This window comes from Camelina sativa, chromosome 11, assembly GCF_000633955.1.
Source record: "Camelina sativa cultivar DH55 chromosome 11, Cs, whole genome shotgun sequence".
Lineage (NCBI taxonomy): Eukaryota > Viridiplantae > Streptophyta > Magnoliopsida > Brassicales > Brassicaceae > Camelina > Camelina sativa.
The window spans coordinates 24,638,326-24,665,357 of record NC_025695.1 but is presented as its reverse complement, the minus strand read 5'-3'; the positions used below and the strand labels follow the sequence as shown (position 1 = coordinate 24,665,357).

The following is a 27,032-nucleotide window of genomic DNA, read 5'->3' as shown; positions in this document are numbered from 1 at the left end:
AAAAAAAAAAAAAAAAAAAAGCACAATAATTAACTACTTTGTTTCCCTACAAAATAAAAATATAATATTTTAAAATTTTGGTTTGTCAAACAGGAACTGAACACGGTCTCTAGGTCTATAACCAATAAGTTGGCTAATCTTACAGAATGCTGTTATCAGAAATCAAAGGCAAGTTTTAATATTTTTTGAACCCAACTTTCTTGGTGACTGTGTGAATGTGTGAATTTCAACCTTGATGAAAAAAATAATCTGATTTCTCAAAAACGGTAGCATAAACTACACTCCTAATGTTCAATAGAAATGATGATTTTGATTGATTTACTGATTTCGATTGATGCTAAAACATTCAAGAAGAGGACCATTGAAGAAGAAGAAGAAGACCAGTACTGGGACGATTAGGAGTGGGAACGACTAACCGTCTAGAGGAGGATGTGAAGAAGAGGATGAGTGGCACTGGCTAATCATCTACAGGAGGTTTTGTCGTTTTCACAGATTAAAGAACAATTATGTCACGTCATATTATATTTAAAAATAAATTAATTAAAATCATAAAAATAGAATAAATAATGGAAACAAAATCTGTGTACATATAGCCACACCTTAAAAAAACTTGAGTCTATATACAATTTTGTTTCACTATAAGAAAACATAGTTTTTGTAACGAATGTTAGTGAGGGAAGTAGAATGTTGCAACATAGTGACACTTTTGCAATGATTTTGTGACTTTATAACAAATCATCGCAAATACGTCGCTATATTGTGACGACTCGTCACTAAGCTGTGCTGAGTTCGGATCGACTTAGCAACGTTTTTAAGATGTTTATTGAAGGCGTCACCATATTGTTGTTAGAGCATGACTATTCTTTTAAAAATAAGGAAGAAAAGTAGAAAACTAATATTATTGTTTATAATCCATCGTGGCAACATTGTCACAAAATTTCCTATTAATTTGTCACAAAATTTCCTATTAATTTGTCACAAAGTTATCACAAAATAATATTAGTTCTATTAGTTTCAAAATTGTAGGAATACCTTAGAGCATGGTCAGTGGTGTTTTTTTTTGTTTTTTTTTTTTTGGCTCAACAACAACTATTCATTATCCAAGAACGTATTACATCCAAAATAAAGGAACATAAATTCCCCTCCATAGAATTAGACCAAATGCAATGATTCGATCTAGTATGCGCTGAAACACTAGCGGATCCAACGCTACCAGACTGAGAATCATTGCATTTTTTACCACCTGAAAAAACCCTATGACACGAAAACAACTACTAACACAGTGAAGATCAAATCCTACACTGAAGAATAAAGCAAAACCAAGCTATTAGAACATTATGATATGCGAGTAAAAACTTGTCCCAATAGCATCGACACCCAGCAGCGCATTATCAGAAAGAACTTAGTTCCTCAGGTTTCCATTGTTTCGGTCCTAAGCCAAAGAACGAACCATACATCCGAATGACCCGACCAATAGACACGAAACAAAACCAGCATGAACAGAGGCTTCTCCGACCTAAACCACACAATGGCCAGAGTGCTAATACCTAAATATAAGGAATTGAAACACAGATTAGCATAGCTTCACCTCCCGGTGCATTCCCGGATGGACCTCGTCGCATCAGCCTTGTTGTCTCGCTTCTTCGCCGGATTGACACAAGAAAGTTGAGGAAGCTCCCGAGAAACGCTGGCTTCGAGAAAGTTCTCAAAACTCAGCCACCAACGCCCACAGTAAACTCCCCAACAACCGGTAAAAACTAAAGCCTAACTCAACCATTAAAACCGGTCAGCTAGAGACTCCGGTAGAAGGTTGGAGGTAGCAGAGAAACTCCAGCAAAAGACCCAGATCTGACACCTTGAAGCTGCGGAGAAGGCCGCCCGGATCTGCATCGAAACACCGCCTTTCTCCCGTAGAGGAGAGCGAGCCGAGATCTCTCTTCGTATCTTTAACCGCCGCATCATCACAGCTCCGCGGTTGAACCCTCATCAGCACGACCAGTGAGGAAGAGATTGAGGCTCTCTATTACTATAACTGGAAAAACAAAGAAGAAAAAGAAGAAAAGCAGAAAAAACGGAGCCTTCTCACACTGCCGACAAAGCCTCGGGCGGCGGAGAGGCAAGGAAACCTTAGGCGACGGTGAGTTGTAAAACTAGGGTTTTGAGAGAAAAAGTTTCTTTTTTAGTGTGTTGTAGTTCCGAAAGAGACTAGTCTGGCTAGTGGTGTTCTTTAAGGGGTACTCACATAATTTCTGGTGTAAAAAGAAAAGAAAAATAAAAAAAATTGGCCCAAAAAAATGAGAACCGTTGCTCTGAGTAGTATCGGAAGGAACCGTTGCTCTGAGGTACGTGTCAATTTCTGGTTGGGTTTTGATAAAAGATAAAACATAGTTTCTTTCTTCTCATTTTCTTTTTTCTTTTCCCTAATCTTTCTCTCTTTCCTCTCTCGACGAAACTGTGCCGGATTAATCTCACTAATTTTCGTTGATTTCAATCGATTCACCTTGAAGAGATTGCTTGTTCCGGCTTAAGCATGTCAGATATTGGTCTCTGATAACGATTTATGTTCGTATATGGTTGCAATCGTTATATTACTCGATCCGACGATTGGGATTTGACGGCAATCGACAGATGGTATATGCTCCTCAAAGTTTCAATTTCTGGTTGGGTTTCTCTTGAATTTTTGTGTATGCTCCTCAAAGTTTGATTTTTTTAGCAGAGAAATAAAATACAAATCAACAAATTAAAATACACATCATCAGACATAATCCATTTCACTACACAGTTTTTTTTCCAGAATCGACAGTTTCTTTTTCTTCTTTATATCAAAAGAGATGGAAAATGAAAGGTTTTTACTGTTCAAAACCCTAAAAAAAAAACTCTCTCTCTCTTGTCGCCGAACCCTAATTTCGTCGGCGATACTCTGTCTTTCTCTACTCTCTCGGGCGTCATTTCTCGCCGTCATCTCTCGTCGTCCTCCCTCGCTCTCCTCTATCGCTCTCTCTTTCTTCATCGTCGCTCTCTCTCTCTTTGTCATGTTCGTTAACGTCTACAGACGTCTTCGTTTACGAGTTCCGGTATGTGTCGAACCTTTATTTTCGAGTTTTCCGGCTGAATATGGGTTTTTCTCGATGTTTTACTGCTGATTGTCGCCGTCGTTAATTTACATATGATGGCTGATTTGTTAGATCTATTTTGATTCAATGGCTGAGTTACTGTATGCTTTACGACTGATTTATGATTTATGAATGCATTTGTGGTTGATTTTGTTTTATGTTGCGGCTGAGTTTGTTTACGATTTACGACTGATTTATTATTAAATAATTTTATCAATGTATTGATGACTGAGTTTGCTCTATGTTTTGGCTGAGTTATTTTATGCTTTGGTGGCTGAGTTATGGTTAACAATATACTTTCGGCTGAGTTATTTTATGATTTACAGCTGAGTTATTTTATACTTTATGGCTGAGTTTTGTATTGGTGACTGAGTTATTTATGCTTTATACTTTACGGCTGAGTTTTGTATTGGTGACTGAGTTATTTGTGCTTTACGGCTGAGTTATGTATTTGTGGCTGAGTTATTTTATGCTTTGTGGCTGAGTTTGTTATACGTTCTGGCTGATTTATTTTATGTTTACTACTGAATTATATTTATCAGATGGCTAAGGTTATTTCTGAAGAACAAGCAAGGGATTACCCCCCAAGACTTTACCTAGAAGGAGTGTCTACTCTAGATGGTAAAAGCATTAATAACAATTTCAAGATGGGAGATTTCCCTGAGATTAGGGATTCAATAGGACAAGATGCGTGGGAGAAAACGAAGGAGACACCAATTGGAATAATTGCTAAGCTAGTTGATAGCGAATTCGTGTGGTCTGGTAAGATTGTACATTTCCTACTATGTAACCAGTTAAGAATACATAAGAAAGAGATTTGGTGTCTCGTCGGTGGTCAACCTATCAGGTTTGGCTTGAATGAATTTGCTCATCTCACGGGGTTAAACACAGACCCAATGCCGACAAAAAAGTTTAAACCTGAAGCTGACTACAAATCGTCCTTTAAACTTATGAATGTGCATGGTGGGGAAGGTCCAAAGTTAGATGAACTCATGGAAGGATTAAAAGTGTGTCGGGGATGGAATCCTGACCAGCATAAATGGTTGGGTTGTTGCTTCTTCAAGCCATTGGACTTTATGCCTTGCATCATAACTCTAGAATACCATTTGAAATTGCAAAAAGAGTTTTTGATGATGAAGCCATGAAGACTTATCCATGGGGTCGGTCAGCATTTGAAGCTCTTGTTGATTCCATAAAGATATTGAGGCCTATAGGAAAGTCATACATTATTAGTGGTTTTGTACCCGTGTAAAGGCTTAGGCGTATGATTCAGTCAAATGCTTTGGAGAGCGATTTGGGAATGTAGTCAATAATGATGAAATACCATTGCTTCGATGGGATGGAAAACGTACACGTTCAACAATGGAATCGACAACTGCTGAAGAGATCAGAGCGCTTGTTGAGGTAAGGTTTTGGTTATGTTATGATAGTTACTGGCTGAGTTATTGTTTTACTGATGTCTGAGGTATGGTTTATTATTGGTTGAGTTATTGTTTTATATATGACTAAGTCCTGGTTTGTGATAGCTGAGATATTAGTGGTTGAGTTATCGTCTTTTATATGGCTGAGTCCTGGTCTATGATGGATGAGTTATTGTTTGTGGTGATGGAGTTATTGTTTATGAATGGTTGAGTTATGGTTAATAACGGCTGAGTTATTGTTTGTGATGGTTGATTTATGGTTAATGGATGAGTTATTGTATGTGATGGCTGAGTTATTGTTATTAATGATTGAGTTATTGTTTGTGATGGCTGAGTTATTGTTTGTGATGTTTAAGTTAAAACTTACTGATGGGTTTCATAATCTCTTATGTTACAGCTGTGTGTGAGTAAAATGGTTATGAAGGATCATTTAAGAGAGCTATTTCATACGTGGCCAGATCAAGAAGAAGACCCAGCACTTGATCATTTGATCCAAGACATACATGAGGATAAGTTTGTTAAAGGTTTTTGGGATGTTAAGAGGAGTGAGAAGAAGAAAAAGCTAATAAGGTGTATGTGATCAATAGTCAGGGTGGTGAATCTGGTGAAGGATCTGCACATAAGAGGAAAAAGAAGAAGAAAGAAATAAAGGTAAGTGATATTTGTTTATATTTTGTATATAGTGAGGGGATATTTTATGTAACCTTTTGTTAGCTTGTTTACAACAGTTTGTTTATTTGTTACAGTATATTAGTGAGGAGGAAGATGTTGGGGAAGATGTGTTGTTTGAACTCTTGGTTATATGGTGTCTAACTTAAACTCAAGGTTTGACACCGTTGATGCAAACATTAAAAAAGTGTCTGTGAATGTGGAGAAGGAGATTGGAGATAAAATAGAATTGAGGATGGATGAAAGGTTTGGCCCAAGGATGACCGGTGTTGAAACCAGGCTTGGATCGTTTGATAGTGAACTCAAAAAAATGAAAGAGCACGTGCTTTCCATGGGTGCTGGGCAAACTGGCCAAAACATGAAAGATGAGTTCTCAAATTTCAAAATTAAGGACCTGGCTTCACGAAGACTATGGACACCAAAAGTTCCACCAAAAACGCAACAAAACTACTCTGTCACCAGTCCTCCGGTATTGTCTGATTTATGTTAATTTTATGGCTGATTTGTCGGCATGTTTAGGTTGAATTATCTTATCTTAATTGTCTTCGCTATGTTATACAGGTAAAGAAATCTGGTGATGTAGGGAATGACAGTGGTTTGGCTGGGATCACTAAGAATCTGAATAAGGAGTTTGATAAGGCCACTGCTGGTAAAGTTGACCCTCTTGATTTCATTGAGAAGTCTCGAGCTGCTATGAAACCACGGGCTAACACGAGGAGAAATTTCAAGGAATTAAAGACAAATAAGGCCAAAGAATTAAAGGCAAAGGAGGCCAAAGAAGAGGCAAAGAAGGCAAAAGCCAACCCGGTCGTAGATAATCAGCCAAAGAAAAGAGGTAGAAAGGCTAATACGGTGAAGCCATTTACAATAAATATATCTGGTTTGAAGCAGATAGAAGCTGATGCAGTCTTGAATCAAGCTGAAGAAACAGCTGACGCTGGTGTCGATGAAACAGCTGCCAACACTGGTGCCGACAACACAGCTGACATAGAGTGCAGTGTATGTGATATCACAGACCAGATTGTGGCTGAAAACGAACGCCTTGAACCTGAATCTGAGGATGATGAGGAGGAAAAGATTAGGCTTGATAGAATTAAATCTTTACGGCTGGAGAGTGTTAAGCTGTCCCCGGATGAGAGTGCATTGAATACACAACAAGATCATCCAGCAAGGGTTTTTCCTTATATTGGAGACAATAGACTGACGTGCATGAGGAAGAATTGTGTACCTTCAGCTGGAATATATGATGCTCTGGCACCGGTTGATCCGGTCAAGTTGCAAAAACTTATAGAGTACGTAAAGCCATTCGAGTATGACCCTCCCTTTAGACCTCTTTAAATTACCCTCCCTTTTGACCTCTTTAAATTCGTATTCACAGCTTGTTAACACTATATTAACTTGCATTTAAATGTTAGTAATATTTCATTACGCAGGACAACACCCGAGATTGATTTCTATAGGGTTCTCATCACCAAAAGAAAGAATTGGCCAGCGACGGACGACGAGATTGGGTGGTTGTCTGATGAAGTAAGTTTAACATGATGTTTGAGTTATTATTGTTTACGGCTGAGTTATGATACAATACGGCTTAGTTATTGTTGTCGTTGTATGAGTTTTAGTACGTGAAGGATGAGTTTTTATTCTGTTTTGTCTGACTTTTAGGGCATTGAGAACGATTTATGATGTGTTATATCTGAGTTATGCTATATTATGTATGGGTTATTGTTGAGTTTTGGCTGAGTTATGTCATAAGTCGTATGAGGTATCATAACAGCTGAGTTGTTGTTTACTACACTTTTTTTTTACAACACTTGGGCGCGTTTATGAGACTCCTCAACTGTTAACCAAATATCGTTGAAGTACTCTCACTTTGATTGGCGGATTCAAATCGATAGAATCGATGCGTTGACTTGGGATCTCTAGTTCATTCAGTAAAGTGCTACCAGGGCCGGCCCTGACCTAAAACTCGTAAAGCAAGGATTTTAGGCGCAAAATTATATCAACGATTTAAGGGGCATCATTTTTGAAAGCGCATCAGTAGTATAGTGGTTAAGTACCCCTCTACTCTCATTCAGTGTCACAAGTTCGACCCTTGGAAGTAGCAGATTTTGTAACATTTTTTCTCCAGTTTGTTAATGGGCAAAAAAAAAAAATTGGCTTTAGGCAACAAAGTTAGTCGGGCCGGCCCTGACTGCTACGGTCGTTTCTTAGAGTGAGTACTCTAATCCTAATTTCGCTTCAATATTTTTCATGGAGTCAACAGATTTTCTTGGTTTTTTTTTTTTTTCAATCAGGCTTGGTCTAGGCACACAGATTTGAGTCAAGTTCTATATTGGAGTCACATTTGGTCAAAACAGAGACGCTTTTTAGGTATGCCAAAAATGAACTGAATTATTGAGACAATGATGTAATGTCCTCATGTCAACAAATTATACTTTACTGGATAGTTTAGCTTGTTATTATCCAGTACATGAGTTTCATGTCGCATTGGATGTTTGTTTCTTTTATATTTCTTTTTTTTCGTTGACTTACAATGAAAATTAATTACACGTAGAGATTTAAATGAAAAAGAAATTTATTAACATAGCATTGACATATTAACAAATTAAAATCTTATTTAATTTTCATATTAACATAGCATTGTTTCTTTTATATTTCTTTATTAATTTTGTAGAGCAAGTGCTAACATTAAATCGGGACTAACTGTCATTGTAGTAAATTGATTTACTAAAAGTAGTAAGTTTTTCTTTTTTTGCGGCTTTAAAGTCACAAACACACAGCTTCCTCTATTTGGTAATACGAGAAAAAATAAAAATAAAAAAAGAGAAAGTGAGCCATTAAATGAGAGAGAGAAGTAGAGTGAGTCGTTGGAGAAAGAGAGAGACGGTGAAAAACAGAGTTTTTGGTGGGATCATGGATGATGGAGATAATCCAGGATTTTTCAAGATCCTTCGAAGGACAGATTTATCTTCTTGATTTTCCCATATATTTTCTTCTTCACCGATTTGAAAGATAGAATCGTTTGGTTCTTCCACTGTTTTGTTCTAATGGGTCTAATCTCCAAAAGTACACTTTACTTGTTTTTTCCCTCTTCTCTTCAGTATGTTTTTTTGTCGTCTCATGAAGTTAGATTTGTGTGTTCTTAGTGAGACTTTTGAGTGTGAAATTTCCAGTAATTGAAAAATAAATTTCAGAATGCAACTCTCTATTTGTTACAATTCCTGATAAATCTGGTTCTTAATGTATACCCAAGTACTTTGTTCCACTTTCATCGGAGTTGACAAGGTTATAGTAGAATTCATCCATGTAGTTATTGTTTCAACATGGGCGTTATTGTAGTAAAAAAAACTCATTCTTCATCCATAACCAATAAATAATTATTTCAACAAATAGTTTAGTGGTAAAAATTCATTGTTCCTCTTTAACCACACAACTGATTTATGCTCTATTCTTTTTGTTTATTTTTTAATTTATGGTTATGTTTTGCTTATCATTTGCTCATGTTATTTTTGATTTTGTTTATTTTTTCAACTTTATATTTTTCAAAAGTTTTAATAATTTTTTTGTATTGTACATGTACAGTAAAAAATAGTGCATCATTTAAATGCATTAAAAAATTAAATGCATCGAAATTGAAATGTCACACTCTTTTTCTAATACCTTAAAAGTCCATTAGAAAAAGTAAAAAACCATGAAGAAATTTCACCTGTTTAATTATGAATATTTTTCCCCATGGTTAGTATATTATATGAGTTAACAAAAATCTCAAAATTAAACTTACAATAATTTTGAATGACATTGTCTATTTCTTCAGTTAACAAAAATCTGAAAATTGGAGTTTCATCAACATGGGAGAGAGAGGGAGAGAGAGATCGGAAGAGAATAGAAGAGAATAGAAGAGAGAAACACATATATTAAATTATTCAAGAATACTTCATTAATTGATTATACTTATACATATGAGAATCCTACAAATTTCGAAAGGAAAGATAAATGACATGACAAACCACTCACTCGTTGTTCCAGCACGACATATGTATAAATTGACTATTCCATAATAGTTAGTATTAAACGACAATAATGTGAAAATACTTACTCTTCTTTACTTTGTCTTCCGATCGAGCATTACTTACTCCTTTATTTAGAAGAGGAAGAATCTTCCTCCGCAATAGCTTGGCGTATTTTCTTTATCAAATCCTAAATTTTTCCAAAAATTTAATTAGCATTTTAATTCCCACCAAAGGAAAATAATAAAATATGTATAAATTAATTGCATTTTTAAATGGATATTTTTTACCTTCAGACGTTCATCAGTTACTGTTTTTGCTTCTTTGATACTACGGCCCTCAGCTAGAAAATCCTTGCTACTCTCGCCTTTTTTCTCCACAATAGAAGAACCTCCACAGTCTTTGAGCAAGCTGTTGAGTGTTCTCGTATACCAATCCTAATCTAGTTATAAATATTTTGGTGATAAGTTAAACTCAAAGAATTTTGTTAATTAGTACATATTACACTATATTGATTTTTTTTTTGGAAAAAAATAGATTATATTGATAAGTCCACAATTTGCTATATATGTGTATGTGGTATTAATTTGAAATCTGGTTAACAATATAACTTAAAATGAAATTTTGATGAATAATGTTAAAGTTAGACACCATGATCACTACGGCACTACCTATGTATTCGACGGTTGCATGCATGTAGTGTTTGTTTTAGTTAACAAAGAAAATATGTTTACAAAAGATATCTTTAAACACTAAATAAAGCACATACAAATAATCGTAACCTTGTAATTATATATAGGAGATTGGTTTTTATAAGTTTGGAGATGGGATGATCATGAATTAATGTCACATGATCAATGGAAACATGAATCACAAGTGAAAATTTTCACTTCTCCAAAAATAGCTCGCTAATTTTACTTTGCATAGAAAAAAAAAATCATGCTTATTAATCAATCGTCGTCGTCGTGATACCATGGTCCGACTTGCTGCTTAATTCTCAATTTCTTCTTCGTCGGCGCCGTTTATACCATGGTTCGAGTGTGCTGCTGATCCTAGCCATGGCTCTCTCTAGCAATCTGAGCAGATCCGACGATGATGTTAGCCCCATCGATTGTCGATCTGTTGTGGTGGATTTCTTCTTCTTCGATTCACCAGAATATGTTCATCAGATCCGTGATGATGGGTTTCTACCAAAATTCGAGACTTTAACTCATGGGTCATCTCTTAAATCGTGATTGTTCTGTTTTAGTCTGTGTCTTATGCATTATTGTTTTGTTTTGTTTTGGCTTGCTTTAGTCTGGTCTAAACTATCATCCTTCTACTTTTTGTTTCCAGGTAACATAATTCTATTCTTTTATGTTTCTTAATTTTAGAGATTAAGAAAGATTTCTAGACTGTGAATTTGAGATGGTTTTTTAATTATTTTAAGCTACTAGATTTTAACCCGCCGTACACCGTGGAACAATTTTTTAAAAAATAATAACATTTTAATTTTTTATATTTTTTATATTTAGTTTATTTTGTTTAATTAAATAATAATTTTGTTTGGATTGTCAATTATTAGAACAATAATAGGGGAAATAAATACATAAATATGTAATTTATAAGCTATTGTTGGATTAAGTCACAATTTTACCAATGATTTAATTGTTTTAGAAAATTTTAGTTAAATTACCCTGATTTAATATGTCTAATATTCTTATATTAGTGGTATTGACCAAATAATTAAAGAAAGATTTAACCCGTGTTTCAAAACCGAATTAATAATATTTTATATTTATACTAATGTTAATTCAAACCGCCATGTTAATAACATGTCCCGCTATATAACAACAAACCGTCATATTAGTGGTTTAACCCGTGTTTCAAAACCGTCATATTAGTGGTTTTGGTTGTGTGTTATGTTTTGTTTGTGAAGTTGATATTTATACATGGAAAATGCTTGATGAGCAAGGAGTTTACGATCTGTAGCAATAAAAGAGAGATTTTAGTGTTTTCCTATTTGAGTTGATAACATTATCGCATAATAATATTCAGTTTCTTAACACGTTATATATTATATTAAATGTTTTTCTTGATGCTAAAGTTAAATATACCCGATTATTGAGTTTTTAAAGTTGGGTTCTCGTTTTTATGAACTTTATTAATGTTATAATAATTATTGCGATGTAATCATTTGTTACTCAAACTCGGCTGTGTCATTTAAATTTAAGAGATCATACAGACTCTAAAGATCTATTAAAATATTTTTGGAGATTTTTATGGGATTAAAAATTTAATGCGTAGAGTTGTTTTTGGAAAAATCGAAATGTATAGATGTTCTCAAGCTATTTATGGCAATAAATGTATCAAATTAGGTCGGTTTAAATAGTTCCATGAAATGAGTTTCGGGGAATTGTTATTTTAGGAAAATAGTTAGGGGTTAATGTTGTAAATAAAACAAATTAAATAACCAAAACTTCAAAGGGCATAACACAAAATGTACTTCAAAAATAATAATATAGATGTGTTTGAAACTTGAAATTGAAGGAGATCCGAGGTAACATGTAAATTTTAGTCAACACCACCAGAATCTGTAAATTTTGACTAAAAACTAATATGAATACTTTGATTTGTTACACATATGGTCATGATTAGGGAGTCTGGTGATCCCGCACCTAATATAGTTGAACAAAGACATAGTTTAACTCCTCCATTGAAAGATGCTCGAAAGAGAACATTTCGTATGTAATGTGCATTTACTATTATCAATCCATCAACTAAGCTTCCCAATTACACATATGATCATGTTTTCCCCCAACTATTCTTGGATGCATGATTTTGGCTCATTAGTTTTTGTTTTCTTTCTGCTTGGAGGACGATTTGGGGATTAGTTGTTTATTGAAAAAGTGTGTTATATTGTGATGAAAGAGAGTGTTACAATGAGTTGTCTTTTTTTTTGTTTATGCCTTCTCAAGAACTAGGTTCTCAACACCATGTTCTGTTTTTAATTTCTTTGTTAGGTAACAGAGATACGAAACAAGATTTGGACATCTAAGTTCCAAAGAAGCAGAAGAAAGACTTGATTGCTGCTGTTTAGAAGGAGAAAACTGAAAAAACGGTACCGAATTAGCTAGAACCTAGCAGTTCTAACTCATCAGATTCTGCTGAATCTGATGAAGAGCAAAAGGTATAACGCCAGTCTCATTGTTTAATTTGTAGTGAGCACTGTGACAAATTTAGTTAACTTTAGTTACATTGTGCAGTGTTCTGTTTATATTCATCTTATCCCTTTAATTTGCTTTTTAGACCAAGAAAAACCTTGCAAAGGAACCTTCATCTATGCTAGAGGATGACTCTTCTTCTTAATGGGAAGATGATTCTTCTTTGGATGAGGTAGGAATTGTGTCATAAACATTATTCTAATGTTAGAGCATTGCAAAACTTTTTTTTTTCAAAATTGATTTGTTACTTATGTAGGTACTTGCCCCTGCAAAGAAGAGACCAGAATCTCTTGAGAAAGACAATGTATAGAGCAGCTCATGTTTTCCCAACCAAATGAGTTAAGATCAGATAGGCGGATCAATCAGCAATTAAAACTTTTATATTCATTTCATGTTTTTGATTTCGAAATTGTCCAAACGTATCAACGAATCATATGATGACAAAAGAAGAATTGACTCTATACCTACTGATGCAGGGAAAAACAATCTTCAAAGCCTTATTATTTGATTGATCTAAGAAATAAATACAAAAGAGACTAACTCTCTTTTTTACTAATAAAAGGAGATGAAGACAAAGAATTTTTTTTGGTAAAGAGGAAGAGAAAGAGGAGGACAATTTTGGGATTCTCAGGAATGAGGAACCAGTTATCAAAATTGCATGTCCCGGTTTGTTGTTTGCGTCCGGATAATACTCTTGTTTGGTTAACTCCTTTGGTATTTATTGGTTCGTTCGACAAAAGTAATAATAATGTTTTTTGTCCATGTGACTTACGATTGTTTAATTAAAATACAAAAAAAAAACGAAGGCTGTATCATAATTATTTTTGTTTAAATTTAGAATGTGTAAGTCTTACATTAGTGGTTATGCCAAAATATTTTAAAAACTAAGATCGTCCCAATCCAAAGTCGAGAGAAAGGGAGTAGGCATATTACGTTTTTGTATTTTAAATTAATTTTATTTTCATAAATTTATGCATACAATATGATTATGTGCATAAAACATAATCAACATTTCACTTTAATTTTTAATAGCTTTAATTACTAACAAATTAGTGTGTAAGTAATTTATACTAATGTATATTATCATAAAATTAATAAAAATTCATAAATGATGTTTTTATTAAAATTTAATGAAGTCAAAGAGGTTTAAAGAAACATATAGTTATAACCTAATTCTATTTTGATCCATATAAAAACTGGCATATATTTATTACAAAAAATAATTAGTGATATGTGAGAGAATTTTATATTATTAAGCTATTATATATTTAGCTTTACACAAATAAATATTTATAAATATGAAATATATACAAATTATAAAATTAAAATAGTTGACAAATACAAGAAATTAAATAAATGATTAGGATAAGTATTTTATTAAATATTTAAGATTTAATTAACTTATCACTATGGGAACTGATTTTGTTATTCTCTACTTGTTTGTAAGATTGTTTTGATTTACTGTTGGACCGACTTCCATCCCATGTTCCCAATGAAATCATGTAGAAAATGATTTTGATCACTAATCCTCTTGCTTTTCTAGAAGAATGCATGTGTAACAAAACATGATTTTAAACTACATAAAATTAGTTATTTATTTATTTTTTTAGTATAAAGTAAATTCAAATATAATTTAAGAAAAACATCTTGCAGCGTAGCGCGGATGTTATCCTAGTCTTTTTAAAAATAACTCAGAAAAGAGTTAAAATATTATCTAAACTACCTATGAGCGGTCACAAATCAATTAACGTACGTGAAATAATAAAGTAACTTTCGTGTTTCATCAACTATAATGTAAGTAATTTAATTACATGTTATCATATTCATAGCATGAAGCAATAAAATATGGGAATTCATGTGCTTATTTATTTATTCATGCATATATTTGGCTTCATATTGGATTTCCTGGTGTTCTGTGTTTAGGTGGTTTCTTCTCAAGTTGCAGCGTTGCTTCCTACGATGTCGATGTGTCATCTCTAGATTGCATAGGACAGTGAACTAAATCTGAAATGCTTCGTTGCGGTTATCTCGTGGCGGTGTTGGTGGAGCGGCTTCGTTGTTGCTGCGGTTTTTGGGTATTTATTTTTCTGTAGTTGGGACTTGCGAGTTTTTGCTCATGGTTAAAGAATCGGCGGTACGGTTTCCTTGTAAGAGGTTCTCTTCTTTGTTTTTTTTGGCGCTTTAACACAGTGCTCTGTTCAAAAAGGTTAAGTAAGCCATCTCTCAGTTTGGTTCCCTTCGCGTCAGTTTGTGATTGTTTGCTGCTCAGTTTTCAATATCATCCTAACAATCGTAAAAGGACAGCTCCTTGGGCGTTTCACGTCTGTCCGGACTATCACCTCTCTCCTAATATCTCCTCTGTTTGTGGTTCTCTATGTCTTGGTTTGTGTTAGGGAGTTCGATTTTCCCAATCCAAGTAGGTTGTGTATATTGCCAGTACGTATTGGTTTAAGGCGTGGTTGGGTATATTGCCATTCACTTTGTCTACTTCCTCTGTATCCCGTCTTTGCCCACTTGGCATAGTTTTGCATTTGTTGATGGGATATATTTGTCTTCGATGAAACCATGAGTAAAGCACGATTCATACTATATCCCACGATACGATGTCCTTGAACTTCAACTGTATAATTTATGTATTTATAGAAAGTTTAAAGACGTGTATGTGTGTGTAAATGCTTCGTATAGATTGAGTCGGTGACTGATGATCTAAGAAATACTAAATAATAGGCAAATTACATACGAACATAGTAGATAAAGAGTTTCCTAATTAATCGAAAAAGTTGTGGTTTATTCAAAAAGACATGTAGAAGAAAATGGTGAATACATCGAATAACTTTTGTGGAAGAATTAAAACCAACAGGGAAACACCTAAGTTAATGTATTTTACCTACGTGACACAATACCTTAGGGTACCACTTAATTACACTTACATGGACGTTGTACATGAACGAATGTGACAAAATAATTTGAAAGAATCACACATAGTTTAAATTTTTATATCAAGAATGTATGTTTATTTTTTTCTTACAAACAAATTAAATCACCAACACACCAATACGGATAAAAAATACCAAAGCAACAATCAAATCCAAAAAAAAAAAGAATAAATCGTGGGGAAAAAGAATAAAAATCAAAGCTTTGGAAAAAAATCAGTAAATTTGTCTGTAACCAAGAATAGTCCGGCGACCACCACCACCAACGTCACCGACTCTTCTCCCTCCTCCACCTCCTCCTCCGCTTCCATTAATAGCAGAAGCAGCCGCCATGGATATTTTCTTAAGATCCTCAACATTCGCGTAACTCTTACGAGCCATTCCCATCATCATCATCCCTTTACTTTTCTTCTCCCCTGCACTCGCCGACTTGCTCCCTCGCGAAACCGATCCCGACAAAACGCCGCCGTTTCTACTCTTCGAAGCCGGTGGAGTAGTAGTGTTGTAATTCACCGGACGACGATTCTCTTTACGCAACACGGCGGAGAAATCAGGAACCGATTGAGCCAACGAAGACGGCACAGCTTTTCTCATCGGAGATAACCCAAACCGACTCTGTTTCTTCTTCTCCTCCGGCAAAAACTTAACTTTTTCTTGGGAAATTACCGAATTGCCCTCGAATCTGACTTGTTTTTTGATCCTTGGCTCTTCTACGTCTTCTTCGTCGAGATATTTCTGGAAATCACGTTTCATACGAAGCTTTGATTCGCGTAGTTTGGAGTACTCGTCGTATCTTGGACCTCTTTCGAAACCGGAGAAACCGTCTAACAAGAGTTTAAGCTGATGAGTGTCGGAGTTTTGAGAGAGAATAAGAGACATCGGATCTACGGAGAAGTACAGTTGTTCCATGCTCGGTTTGGAGATTATATCGGCCATTGATTCAGATACGATCTTCGAATTCGAATCACTTCTTCAGTAAAAGAGAGAGCTCTTTTATCTTTGTTAACTCGATTCTTCTTGTTTTGCAAAAGACTTTATTTAAGGAATTGGGTAAAAAAAAGGTTTCGCTTTTATGGTTTCCGCAACGGTTCGATAGAAAAAGGAAAAATTAGATTCAGGTTTTTCCTGTGTTGACTAATTTACCCTTTTCCTTTCTTCTTACGTTCAACGGTCTTATTTAGATAGTGTGGGACCCACTGAATCATTGATCAAACGGTCATTAATGTCCTTAATCCATCACTTTATCTATACAGTTTGTGTAATTTGGTTTAGTCCGGTAATAAATATCTGATCTTTTGTTTGTTTCTTTAATAGACTTAAAACGAATAGAAAAACTCATAACGATATATATCCATAAATTTTTGATCGTTATCTAATAACGCTTACAAATTACAATATAAGCTAGACAAAACAAAGACTAAGGGTGTTACTACTGTTACTGGTTACTGTGACAGGTATCATCACGACCAAGTTGTGAAGGAAATTAAACTGTGTGAAACTTGTATTTCTGTCCCAAATTGAATCGAGATATTGAGTTGCTGAATCCTTCTTCAATAAGTGTCTTCACACCTTCAACACCTTGTTCCAGTCCATCATCGATCTTGACATGATTCAGTTCGACATATCCCATTTAAAATTCGATGAACAAATAGACATACAAGTTTCAGATATGCAGAGTTCAATTGACTAATGAACTTAGGTTTACCTGTTCACGCTCCAAAGGGCTGAACTTCTGTAGAAGAAACGCTTTCATGTCCATGTTACCTGGTGGATTTCCAATTCCTGCAATTCAACAGACTATTTTTTTTACTATGATTTGCAAAAGGAGTATTTGGGGACAGGACTTCAAGGTGAAACAGGACACAAACCGATTGATAAGCGGGGATAGCCTCGACAACCATTTAAATGTTCTGTCACATTCTTCAATCTGGTATATAACAAAAGAAGTTATATGCCTTTTTTAGAAAAGCATAATCATATATGATGAAGATGCATTACTATCTCCACAGTGTAATGCTCTTCCTATAAATAAAATGCTTTATACTATCTGAACTCGATTGTATTCTTCAGTATCCATAGGTCTTTGATCTTGAACTTTTGTGTCTTTTCAAAATAACATCTCCCTTCCTCAAACGCAAGAATTATAAGTTTAGAAATTGAGCAAATTCAACATTTCCAATTCCAGTCACTCGGAAAAAAAAGATTGCAGGAGATATGAAAATTTGACTTCACATATGATTTTTATAAGCAAAGACACAGTTTTTGTTCATTTCCTAAACCAAAAGAACACACATATGATTCCTTCTAAGTTTATAAGCAAAGACACAGTTTTTGTTCTTTTCCTAAACCAAAATAGTTTGTAAGCAAAGACCAGTTTTTGTTCATTTCCTAAACCAAAAGAACCCACAATGACCACTTCCCTCTTCAGAGACATTACTTACCCGTTGTGTTGGCTTTGACCTCCTTTTGGTTGAAACCTCAAGACACCATTAGGCAAACCCATGTCATCATATATCTACACCATAGAGGCAGATACAAACTTTTGGTCAATTCCACTTCATCATCATCACACAGCAAGCAATAAGACTCCGTACTTACCATCAGGATGTGGCGTAAGGGTATTTGATAATAGGCCGCTAAAGGTCCAACCTTGAGAACACATTACCACACAATTTCAAGTTTAAAGAATAAAGACAAAGCCAACGCATTTAGGCTATCAAATCTAATGTAGAGGAAACAGTATATGTTATATCACTCAAGGGATAGCAATGTAAGAAAAACTAACCGATTCACCACTAAAATTCATGTATGCTTGAGGTTTAACCAACAAAATCGGAACTTCTCCAACAGAACCTGTTCTGGTCACACAGTGAAATCCCAAATTAACTAACAAACAAGTGAAAAGAACGCCGGAAACCAAATGAATCGAAAACAGGAAATTGCTGAGAATAAGAGAACCTACCTATCCCAACTAAAGCCTTGGACTGTATAGTGTTCATGGAAATGTCTGTAGCCAGAGCTATATGATCAATCATCTCAAAACCAATCTGCACATAAACAAAACAAATCAAGAATTAAAAAAAAAAAAAAAGAAGAGAACTTTGAAGTCATAAACATCAAAATTGAATGTAAAAGAGTGAAACTTTTACATTATGCCTTGTTCCGTAATACTTTAATCCAGGATTACCAAGCCCAACGATAAGCCATGGTGTGTATTCAAACTTAAGATTGTTATCAGAAACAGGCAACGAAGCACGCAGAGAGCATAAGGATCTCTTCGAATTCGATTTAGCTTGACCCAATTTATAAGCTTTTGGGTAGAGAAGAGATGTAACTGTAGAAGGCGACGCACAAAACACCGCTGAAAAATGAAAAACGAAAGAAAGAAAGATGTGAAATTGCTTCGTCAAGAACTAAAACCCTAAATTCCAATTTCGTAAACTTTATCTTCTCAAGGGAAATAATAATACTTACCCATCAATCGGGACGAGGTTCTGATGAACTCTAAAGTGTAAAGAGTTAAACTTTCGGAGATTTTTGAGGATTTAATTAGGAGAATTTGGTAAACGAAACCTTTGAGGATAAGCACAAGAGACGAAGAGTTTATCAGTCTCACTGATTTTGCTAGAGAAGGGTAAGGCCTGGGCAAAATACCCGACCTCAAATATCCGTATTGGAACCGAACCGAAAAACTCCGGTTTGGATCGGGCATGAATCTCCCTTAATATATTAGTTGGATCTTAATTGTAAATACTCTTGGATATCAGGTATTATCCGATCCGAACCGATACCCATTTAGTAGCCATGTATATCCGAACCTATGTTGTTTATCATTTCACATATGTAATTCTTATGTGTGTTTATCAGTTGAGATTGCATTGAAGAATAATCATATTTATCAGTTCGTCTCTACTCTCCACTAACTATATGGCTATATCTGCGAAAAATTTGTTTTTTTTTTATATAAATTGTATAACCCTATTCCACAAATTCAATCTGGATTCTTTAAATTTTTTCGTTTCTTCTCCTAAGTCTCCTTTTGCAGAGACGTCAAAGACTGATTCAAAAATAAGTCTCATCGCTTAGTGAAGACGCCTACAATGCTTCACCACATTGAAGACGCCTACAATGTTTCACGATATGCAAACGATCTCTTCTTTGATTCTTGTTGTTTCTTTTAGTTTTCTCAATACCTACTTCTAGCTTTTATAAGACTTTTGAATTTGATTTTGGATGTTACTACTCTACTACTTGTTTATGTTTTGGATTAGACTTTTAGATTATGTTTTTTCATGCTTGTTTTGCTTGTCTTTAGTTTCTAACTTTGGTTTAGTTATTTTGGTATGATTTTTTAGTTACAACTTCATGAAATTTGATATAGTTATTCAATTCAATTTATATATAGGGTATTTTAGTTATACATATATGGGTATTTTGGTTCTAAATGGGTAAAAAATACTTATACCGAACCGAACCCAAAACATATCAGATATATTTCGGTATTCTAAAAAAATATCCGAACTGACCCGAACCCGAAAAAACCCGAACCGAACCCGAACCCGAACCGAAATTTCCATAATACCTATATGATTTTACAAATTATAAACCCGAATTACCCGAAACCCGAATTACCTGAACTGAACCCGAACCAATACCCGAATGTCCACCCCTAGAGAAGGGGAAGGAACAAAGGCGTTGGAGGATTTTATTCCTGCACCAATATTTTTGTTTAGATTATTAATTGTTTTTTTTAATTAATATAATATTATACAATTATAATAAATATTTTTCAGTTTTATGTGAAATTCGTCGACCAATTGGAAATAAATCGTATATGATTTTAGTTGTTAATGTTTTTTATTAGTAAATTTAGTACATAACATGGTATCTCCAATCCCACTCTATTTTAAAGTAAAAACTCTATTATAGAGCAAAATCTTCTCCAACTCCACTATATATCTTACTCTAAAATAAAATAAAACATAAGATTGTTCTATATATAGAACTAGATTTTAATCTGCGGTACACCGCGTGTATATACCTTTTTCTAATTTATATTTTTTGGTTATATTAATTTTATTATTATTATTTATCTTTTATGTTTTATTTGCTTGTTAAATATTAGATATTTTGTAAATATAATAATAACTAAACTTTTCAGCCGTTTTTGCGGCTAAATGTTTATATTAATTTTTAACCCACAATACACTTCATGACCATTTGTTTGTTATATTTAGCTTATTTTGTTTAGTGTTATAGATTCTATTTTTAATTTTTAATTATGATAACAAAAATAGGGATCTAAATACATAATAAGTAATTTATACGCTGTGATTAAGTCATATTTTTCCTAATGATTTAATTATTTTACCCAATCTTAGTTAAATCAACTTGATTTTATATGTCAAATATTCTAATATTAGTAGTAGACAAATAATAAAATGAGAATTTAACTCGTGTTAGCATAAATTTACTGATAATTTATTAATTCCAACATGTCCTCTTTATAACCCATCTATTATATAACCATATTATATAATATTTTAAACTTTGTTAATTTTACATATTCGTAATGCTTTAAAATTTTATTAAGTTTATATATATATTAATATAATATTTAAATAAATGTGAATCAAAATCCTTCTTACGTTAAGAATCATAGCTCAGAGGCTTTGGAAAACAAATTGGGAATCAAATTGTTGTTTTCTTTATTTGCAAAAGATTCGAAGATATAATATATTTAAAACACAATAGAAGGTGTGTTTAAATATATATAGTTTCTATTTACATATTGATTGATGTAATTTTTTTTAGTTGGAATTGAATGTAAAATATTTTGGAAACAAAATCTGAAGTAATTCTATTTTTGTAAATTTGTTAGGGATTAACTTTGTAAATAAGTACAAATAAAAGAGTAAAACCCAAAATGTATTTAAAAATGTATATGTAGATAATTCTATTTTCTGTTCTATTTTAGAGGTGAACTTTTTTATTTATACTTTAGTCTTTTAAATTTAAATTCTTTTTGTTTAATAATATTGGGTCAATAATATTAGAGAGCAATTCAAGGTTTTGGATCAATTAGTTACGTTATTTACGAACAACAAATACAACTTACAAACATTTGTCAAAAAAAAAAATACAACTTACAAACATTTGTCAAAAAAAAATACAACTTACAAACATAACTTGTTTTAACAAACTTGGATCAGGATCGTATATGGGCTTCCTGATAATATATATATATTTTTTTCTTTTGACAGCAACTTCAGTTGTCTTTTATTCGTCACTCTCTTATTATCGTATATACTTAATTATTTTTTATTGGCATATTGAATGTTACTGAGACATATAGGTAATGTAACTATTTTTTCTAATAAAATTTATCATCACCCGAATGAAACAAATACCAAATTAAGCCAACATAGAATAAAAGTAAAAATATTTGAGCGGCGACAGTTATGGCGATTCGATCTAGGGTTTGATATGCTTTGGTTCAGTGCTGTTGAGAGGCGGAAGATTGGTCTTTCGTGTGCTCTGGTTACGTTTGGATCTCGGAGATGGATCGGAAATCTGTCTTCGATTTGGTCTGGGTTCACTCGGGACTTACGGGATCTCTTTCTCTATGGTGGGGATCGAGTTGGATCGAATCTTATCGGGCTGATTGAGGATTCGATACGGTACGGGTGGATTGAGGATTTGTATCGGGTTGGTTTTATTGAGGTTGATTCGATTCGGGTTGATTGCGAGTGCGATAGGATTTGCTTCCGGATTGCATGGCGATTGATTTTGCTTGTTATACATTGTCGAGATTTTCATATCATGTTGATTGAGGCTCCACCTGAATATACTATCGGGAGGATTCATTGGTATGTTAATTATGGTATGAGATCAATTCTCTTTCCTTGGTTTGTCAGATGGGTATCTCGTTACGATCTTGTATTGGTGATTCTGGAATGTTTTGTGATGTTCTCTGAGATATCAATTTCGGACAGATTTTGTCTATCCCTTGACAATGGGTGTTTTGTTCAAGTGGTATTTATCCGCGAGCTCAGTTTGATAGGGTGGTTTTATAACTGCTGGATCATTCTTTCTTCAGTGGGCGATTTGTCTGATTTTCTGAGAGAATTGTGTCTTGCGGTGTCGTGTTTTTCAGACCTCAAGGAGTTTTGGTTGTGTCGTTGGTGGTCTATCATGTCTCAGTTAGCACTCAACAAAGGCAAAGCTCCGTTGGTCCGTACGGAGACAGTGAGGATCGCTAATTCGGTTTTGGCTCAGAGAATACAACAATTCTCACTGACTCTTATTGGGCGTTTGATGAATCCAAGTGTTCAGCAAATGGAGTCTTTGGTGGCTAATCTACCGAAGATTTGGAAGCTGGAGGACAAGGTGGTAGGAGCAGACTTGGGTCAGGGCTTATTTCAGTTTAATTTTGAGGCTGAAGAGGAACTGCAGGCGGTGCTGATGAACGGTCCATACCATTTTGATGGGTGGATGCTCGCGTTGGTGAAATGGGAGCCTATCATATCATCTACTTATCCCTCCGCAATCAACTTTTGGGTTAAGGTAACGGGTATTCCCATGCATCTTTGGGAAGAAGCGACTTTGAGAGCAATAGGTAAGAAGGTGGGTATTCTCAGGGAGATTGATGAGGAGACTGGAAGTTTCTGTGTGACTGTTAATGGCTTTAATCCTCTCCTTTTCAAGATGGTTGTTCCCTTTGAGTTTGGAGATGAGGTTATTGTCTCCCTTGAGTATGAGAAGCTGACAGGTTTTTGTGAGCATTGTTCTCGTCTAACTCATGATGTGCGTGAGTGCCCAGAATTGAAGAAGGGAGCGGGGGAGCAGGTCGCGGAACAGCAAGTGGATAAACGGTTTGTTCTGAAACATCATCTTCAGGGTAAGCAAGGGGGATTCAAAAGTGAAGGTGGTTGGGAGAAACCAAGGAAGCATGTTAAGAGGGCTTTGGATTTCCAGGGTCACGAGGGTATGCACGGAGATGGGGGTGCTTATGGTTCCCGATATCAAGAAAGGTTCCAAGGTTCAACGTGGGGACAGAAAAAACAGTTTACAGCTGTGGAGTCTAGTGGCTCTGGTGGACAGAGAGGTTCGCAGATGCTAAGTGGTGAGTTAGAGGGACAGGTTCCTTCCTTCAATCTGAATCGAAAGGGTATGGGACCTGTGTGGCCAAAACCGTTGTATAAGGTCAAACAGGGGAGCGCGGTGAAACAGAATGCTGTTGCAAAGAGATCCCAAGAGGAAGAGGATGCGGTTGGGAGAGGTTCCACTTCTCAGGCTGTTACGGTTGCTCCGGAAGAGACTCTCACCGGATTGGTCAAGGAGGGAGAGGAGACTGGCTTTATGGAGGAGAATGATGACTTGTTGGAGGAGGGAGAATATCCCGAAGGTGATGATGCGGTTATACCTGATACTGAGTTGGGTAAGGAGGACGACACTCTCACCGAGCAGGGTACGGATTCACAGTCGGATATGACTGGTGATTCACAAGGTAAACCTCCTGTTTTAGTCTTGCCGGATTCGGTTTTGGGTCTTGTTAATAACGCTTTGGCTGATGTTAAGCTAGTGGATCCGGTAATACATAGGGTGAGACTTAATAGGCCTAATGTTAGAAAGGGTGTTAGTGGTTCAGGAATAGTTGCTAAAAATGTTGTTAGGACTTTGGCTTCTCCGGGGAAACGGTTATTGGCTAAGGCGTTATCTAAACCTGCAGGTGCAGGAAAAAAACAGAAGAGTCAGGGGAGGCAAGATATTCCCTTGAGAGGTAAACCAGCGGATGGTAGTCGTCAAGTCAAGAAAGGGACGGTGGCTCTCCCGAAACCACCGGCGCACACGTGAAGATCCTGAGTTGGAACTGTCAGGGCATTGGGGTTGATCTGACAGAGAAGTATTTGGGTGATTTATGGAAGCAACATCGACCAGACATTTTATTTTTATCAGAAACTAAGAAATGTTTTTCTTATTTGCAAAAGTTTCAGAATAAGTTTGGTTTTAATAATTTGTATACTGTTGAACCCTGCGGGACAAGTGGTGGTTTAGCATTATTTTACAAAGATGAAATAAAACTCTCAGTTCTTTATGATTGTGATCGCATTATAGATGTACAAGCTTTCTTTGGCCAACAATTAGTTTATATGTCTTTTATTTATGGGGATCCGGTCCCCCAAAATCGAGTAAAAGTATGGGATAAATTATCGGATATCGGGTCTTTCCGTGTTGATCCGTGGTTTATGATTGGTGATTTCAATGAATTGAGTGGTAATCATGAGAAAAGGGGAGGTGCTTTGCGTCCAGCCTCTTCTTTTGTGCCTTTTAATTCCATGATCCGACATTGTGGGATGTTAGAGTTTCCTTGTTATGGTGAGCATTTATCATGGAGGGGTAATCGGTGCAATAACCAGGTTGTTCGGTGCCGGTTAGATCGTGCTTTGGGTAATGAGGACTGGCAAGGTTTTTTCCCGAATTCCAAGGTAGACTATTTGGATATGATTGGTTCTGATCATTGTCCAATTTTGGCAACTTGTCTGAAGACACATATAAAACGGAATCGGCAATTCCGTTTTGACAAATGCTGGTTGGGGAAGGATGGATTATCCGGGGCAGTTGAGTCAGGTTGGAATCGTACTATAAATTTCCGGCCTACGGGCTTTGTGGATAAAATAAAGAATTGCAGGAATTCGATTTCTTGGTGGAGAAAGAATAATATTTTTTCTGGCCCAAGACTCATTTCGTCCTTAAAGGCGGCGTTACAGGAGGCGAAAATGGATGATTCAATTTCTCAGGAGGAAATTCGAGGTATAGAGAGGAAATTAAAAGAAGCATATCGGGATGAGGAGTTATATTGGCAACAAAAGAGTAGGAAGTTCTGGTTAAGGGTTGGGGATAAGAATACAAAATTTTTCCAAGCTTCTACTAAACAGCGTCGGGTAAGAAATAGGATCATTGGTCTTTTTGATACAGATAATGTATGGAATGAATCGGCTTCAGGTATGGAGAATATTGCTACAAAATATTTTGAGGACCTTTTTAGGAATTCAGATGCTCAAGGTGTGTCAGAGATGTTACAGGAGGTTACCCCTTTAATATCGGATACTATGAATAGAGATCTAATTCGGGATATTTCTGAAGCCGAAGTTCGGAAAGCTCTGTTTGCTATGCACCCGGAGAAGACACCAGGACCTGATGGTATGACGGCCTTGTTTTTTCAACGATTCTGGTCTTCCTTAAAAGGGGATTTAGTGGCTCTAGTCAGAGAGTTTTTCCGTTCAGGACGTTTTGACCCGTGTTTAAATGAGACGAATATTTGTCTTATTCCTAAAGTTGATCGTCCGCAGCGGATGGCGGAGTTTAGGCCGATAAGTCTTTGTAATGTGAGCTATAAAATTATTTCTAAGATCCTGTGTTTTCGGCTTAAGCGGTTTCTCCCATCTTTGGTTTCCGAAACTCAGTCGGCTTTTGTTTCGGGTCGTTTAATAACGGATAATATATTGGTTGCGCAGGAGATGTTTCATGGGTTAAATACTAATAATAGGTGCAAGTCGGAATTTCTGGCTTTCAAAACGGATATGAGTAAGGCTTATGACCGTGTAGAATGGGCTTTTTTAGAGGCAGTCATGGTTAAGTTAGGGTTTGATCGGAATTGGATCTCTTGGATCATGTGGTGTGTATCTTCGGTGTCGTATCAAGTTCTTCTTAATGGTCAACCCCGGGGTTTTATTAAACCACAGCGGGGTCTTCGTCAGGGGGACCCGTTGTCACCGTACTTGTTTATACTCTGTACAGAGGTTCTGATAGCGAATATCAAAAAGGCAGAACGGGAGAAAAAGGTAACGGGTATCACAATCGCCCGGGATAGTCCTACCATTTCGCATTTGTTGTTTGCTGATGACAGTCTTTTCTTCTGTAAAGCAGAGGCGACAGAATGTCAGACGGTCATGGAAATTATCAGGAATTACGGCAAAGCCTCAGGACAAGAGGTTAATTTAGAGAAATCATCTATAATGTTTGGCAAGAAGGTTCCTACTGAGATAAGGGATCAGTTGAAGTCAGTTATTGGTATTACCAAAGAGGGAGGTATGGGATCTTATTTGGGCATTCCTGAAAGCCTCCAGGGTTCAAAAAATAAGGTTTTTGGATATGTCAAGGATCGATTGGATGATCGTGTCAATGGTTGGAATGCAAAGCTTTTATCAAAAGGTGGTAAGGAGATTATGATTAAATCGGTGGCTTTGGCACTTCCCACGCATGTGATGTCCTGCTACAAATTGCCGCAAGAGTTGACATCTAAATTAACGAGTGCTATTTCCACTTTTTGGTGGAAATCCAACGATAAGGCTCATGGTTTACATTGGGTGGCTTGGGATAAACTATGTAAGGATAAGTGTGATGGGGGTCTAGGTTTCAGAGCCTTGGAACAATTTAATGATGCTATGTTAGCAAAACAGTATTGGCGTTTAATTCAACACCCGACGTCATTAATGGCGAGGGTTTTGAAAGGCCGATATTTTAGCAATAAACACCCGCTTATGGCCAAAAAACCTTCTAATCCCTCCTTTGCCTGGAGGAGTATTTTTTCAACGAAAGATTTAGTGGAATATGGAGCGCGATGGGCGGTAGGTTCGGGTAGTTCTATTTCGGTTTGGAGAGATCCATGGATTCCGGATATTAG

At 35.6% G+C, this 27,032-nt stretch overlaps 3 protein-coding genes and 1 long non-coding RNA gene across 4 annotated transcripts in view; 2 read left to right on the top strand and 2 right to left on the bottom strand.

Annotated features, from left to right (window-relative positions):
• Window positions 1-168, top strand: part of LOC104724181 — a 1,856-nt gene extending 1,688 nt beyond the window's left edge. Inside the window, exon 5 of the long non-coding RNA XR_757566.2 lies at window positions 94-168. This is a non-coding gene — a long non-coding RNA (uncharacterized LOC104724181). The remainder of the gene's footprint in view (window positions 1-93) is intronic.
• LOC104724180 lies at window positions 15,396-16,414 on the bottom strand. Its single transcript, XM_010442628.2, has one exon. The coding sequence runs from the start codon at window positions 16,280-16,282 to the stop codon at window positions 15,563-15,565; it is 720 nt and encodes a 239-aa protein (XP_010440930.1). The 5' UTR covers window positions 16,283-16,414; the 3' UTR covers window positions 15,396-15,562.
• Window positions 16,671-19,000, bottom strand: LOC104724179 (chloroplastic group IIB intron splicing facilitator CRS2-A, chloroplastic-like). The gene is made up of 9 exons (XM_010442627.2): window positions 18,821-19,000; window positions 18,496-18,707; window positions 18,309-18,393; window positions 18,132-18,199; window positions 17,945-17,995; window positions 17,788-17,861; window positions 17,215-17,273; window positions 17,052-17,128; window positions 16,671-16,946 (listed from the first exon to the last, which is right to left on the bottom strand). Exons 1-9 carry the CDS (start codon window positions 18,822-18,824, stop codon window positions 16,830-16,832), a joined length of 747 nt encoding a protein of 248 aa, XP_010440929.1. The 5' UTR covers window positions 18,825-19,000; the 3' UTR covers window positions 16,671-16,829.
• Window positions 21,801-24,443, top strand: LOC104724178. Its single transcript, XM_010442625.2, has 2 exons — window positions 21,801-23,855; window positions 24,078-24,443. Exons 1-2 carry the CDS (start codon window positions 21,833-21,835, stop codon window positions 24,200-24,202), a joined length of 2,148 nt encoding a protein of 715 aa, XP_010440927.1. The 5' UTR covers window positions 21,801-21,832; the 3' UTR covers window positions 24,203-24,443.

Coding starts and splice junctions, on each gene's coding strand:
- LOC104724178 (XM_010442625.2), top strand. CDS start 21,833: ATGCTTTGGTTCAGTGCTGTTGAGAGGCGGAAGATTGGTCTTTCGTGT. Junction 23,856..24,077: donor TATGACTGGTGATTCACAAG/GTAAACCTCCTG, acceptor CTAAACCTGCAG/GTGCAGGAAAAAAACAGAAG.
- LOC104724180 (XM_010442628.2), bottom strand. CDS start 16,282: ATGGCCGATATAATCTCCAAACCGAGCATGGAACAACTGTACTTCTCC.
- LOC104724179 (XM_010442627.2), bottom strand. Junction 17,996..18,131: donor TGAATTTTAGTGGTGAATCG/GTTAGTTTTTCT, acceptor TGTGTTCTCAAG/GTTGGACCTTTAGCGGCCTA. Junction 17,274..17,787: donor GGTCAAAGCCAACACAACGG/GTAAGTAATGTC, acceptor GTTATATACCAG/ATTGAAGAATGTGACAGAAC.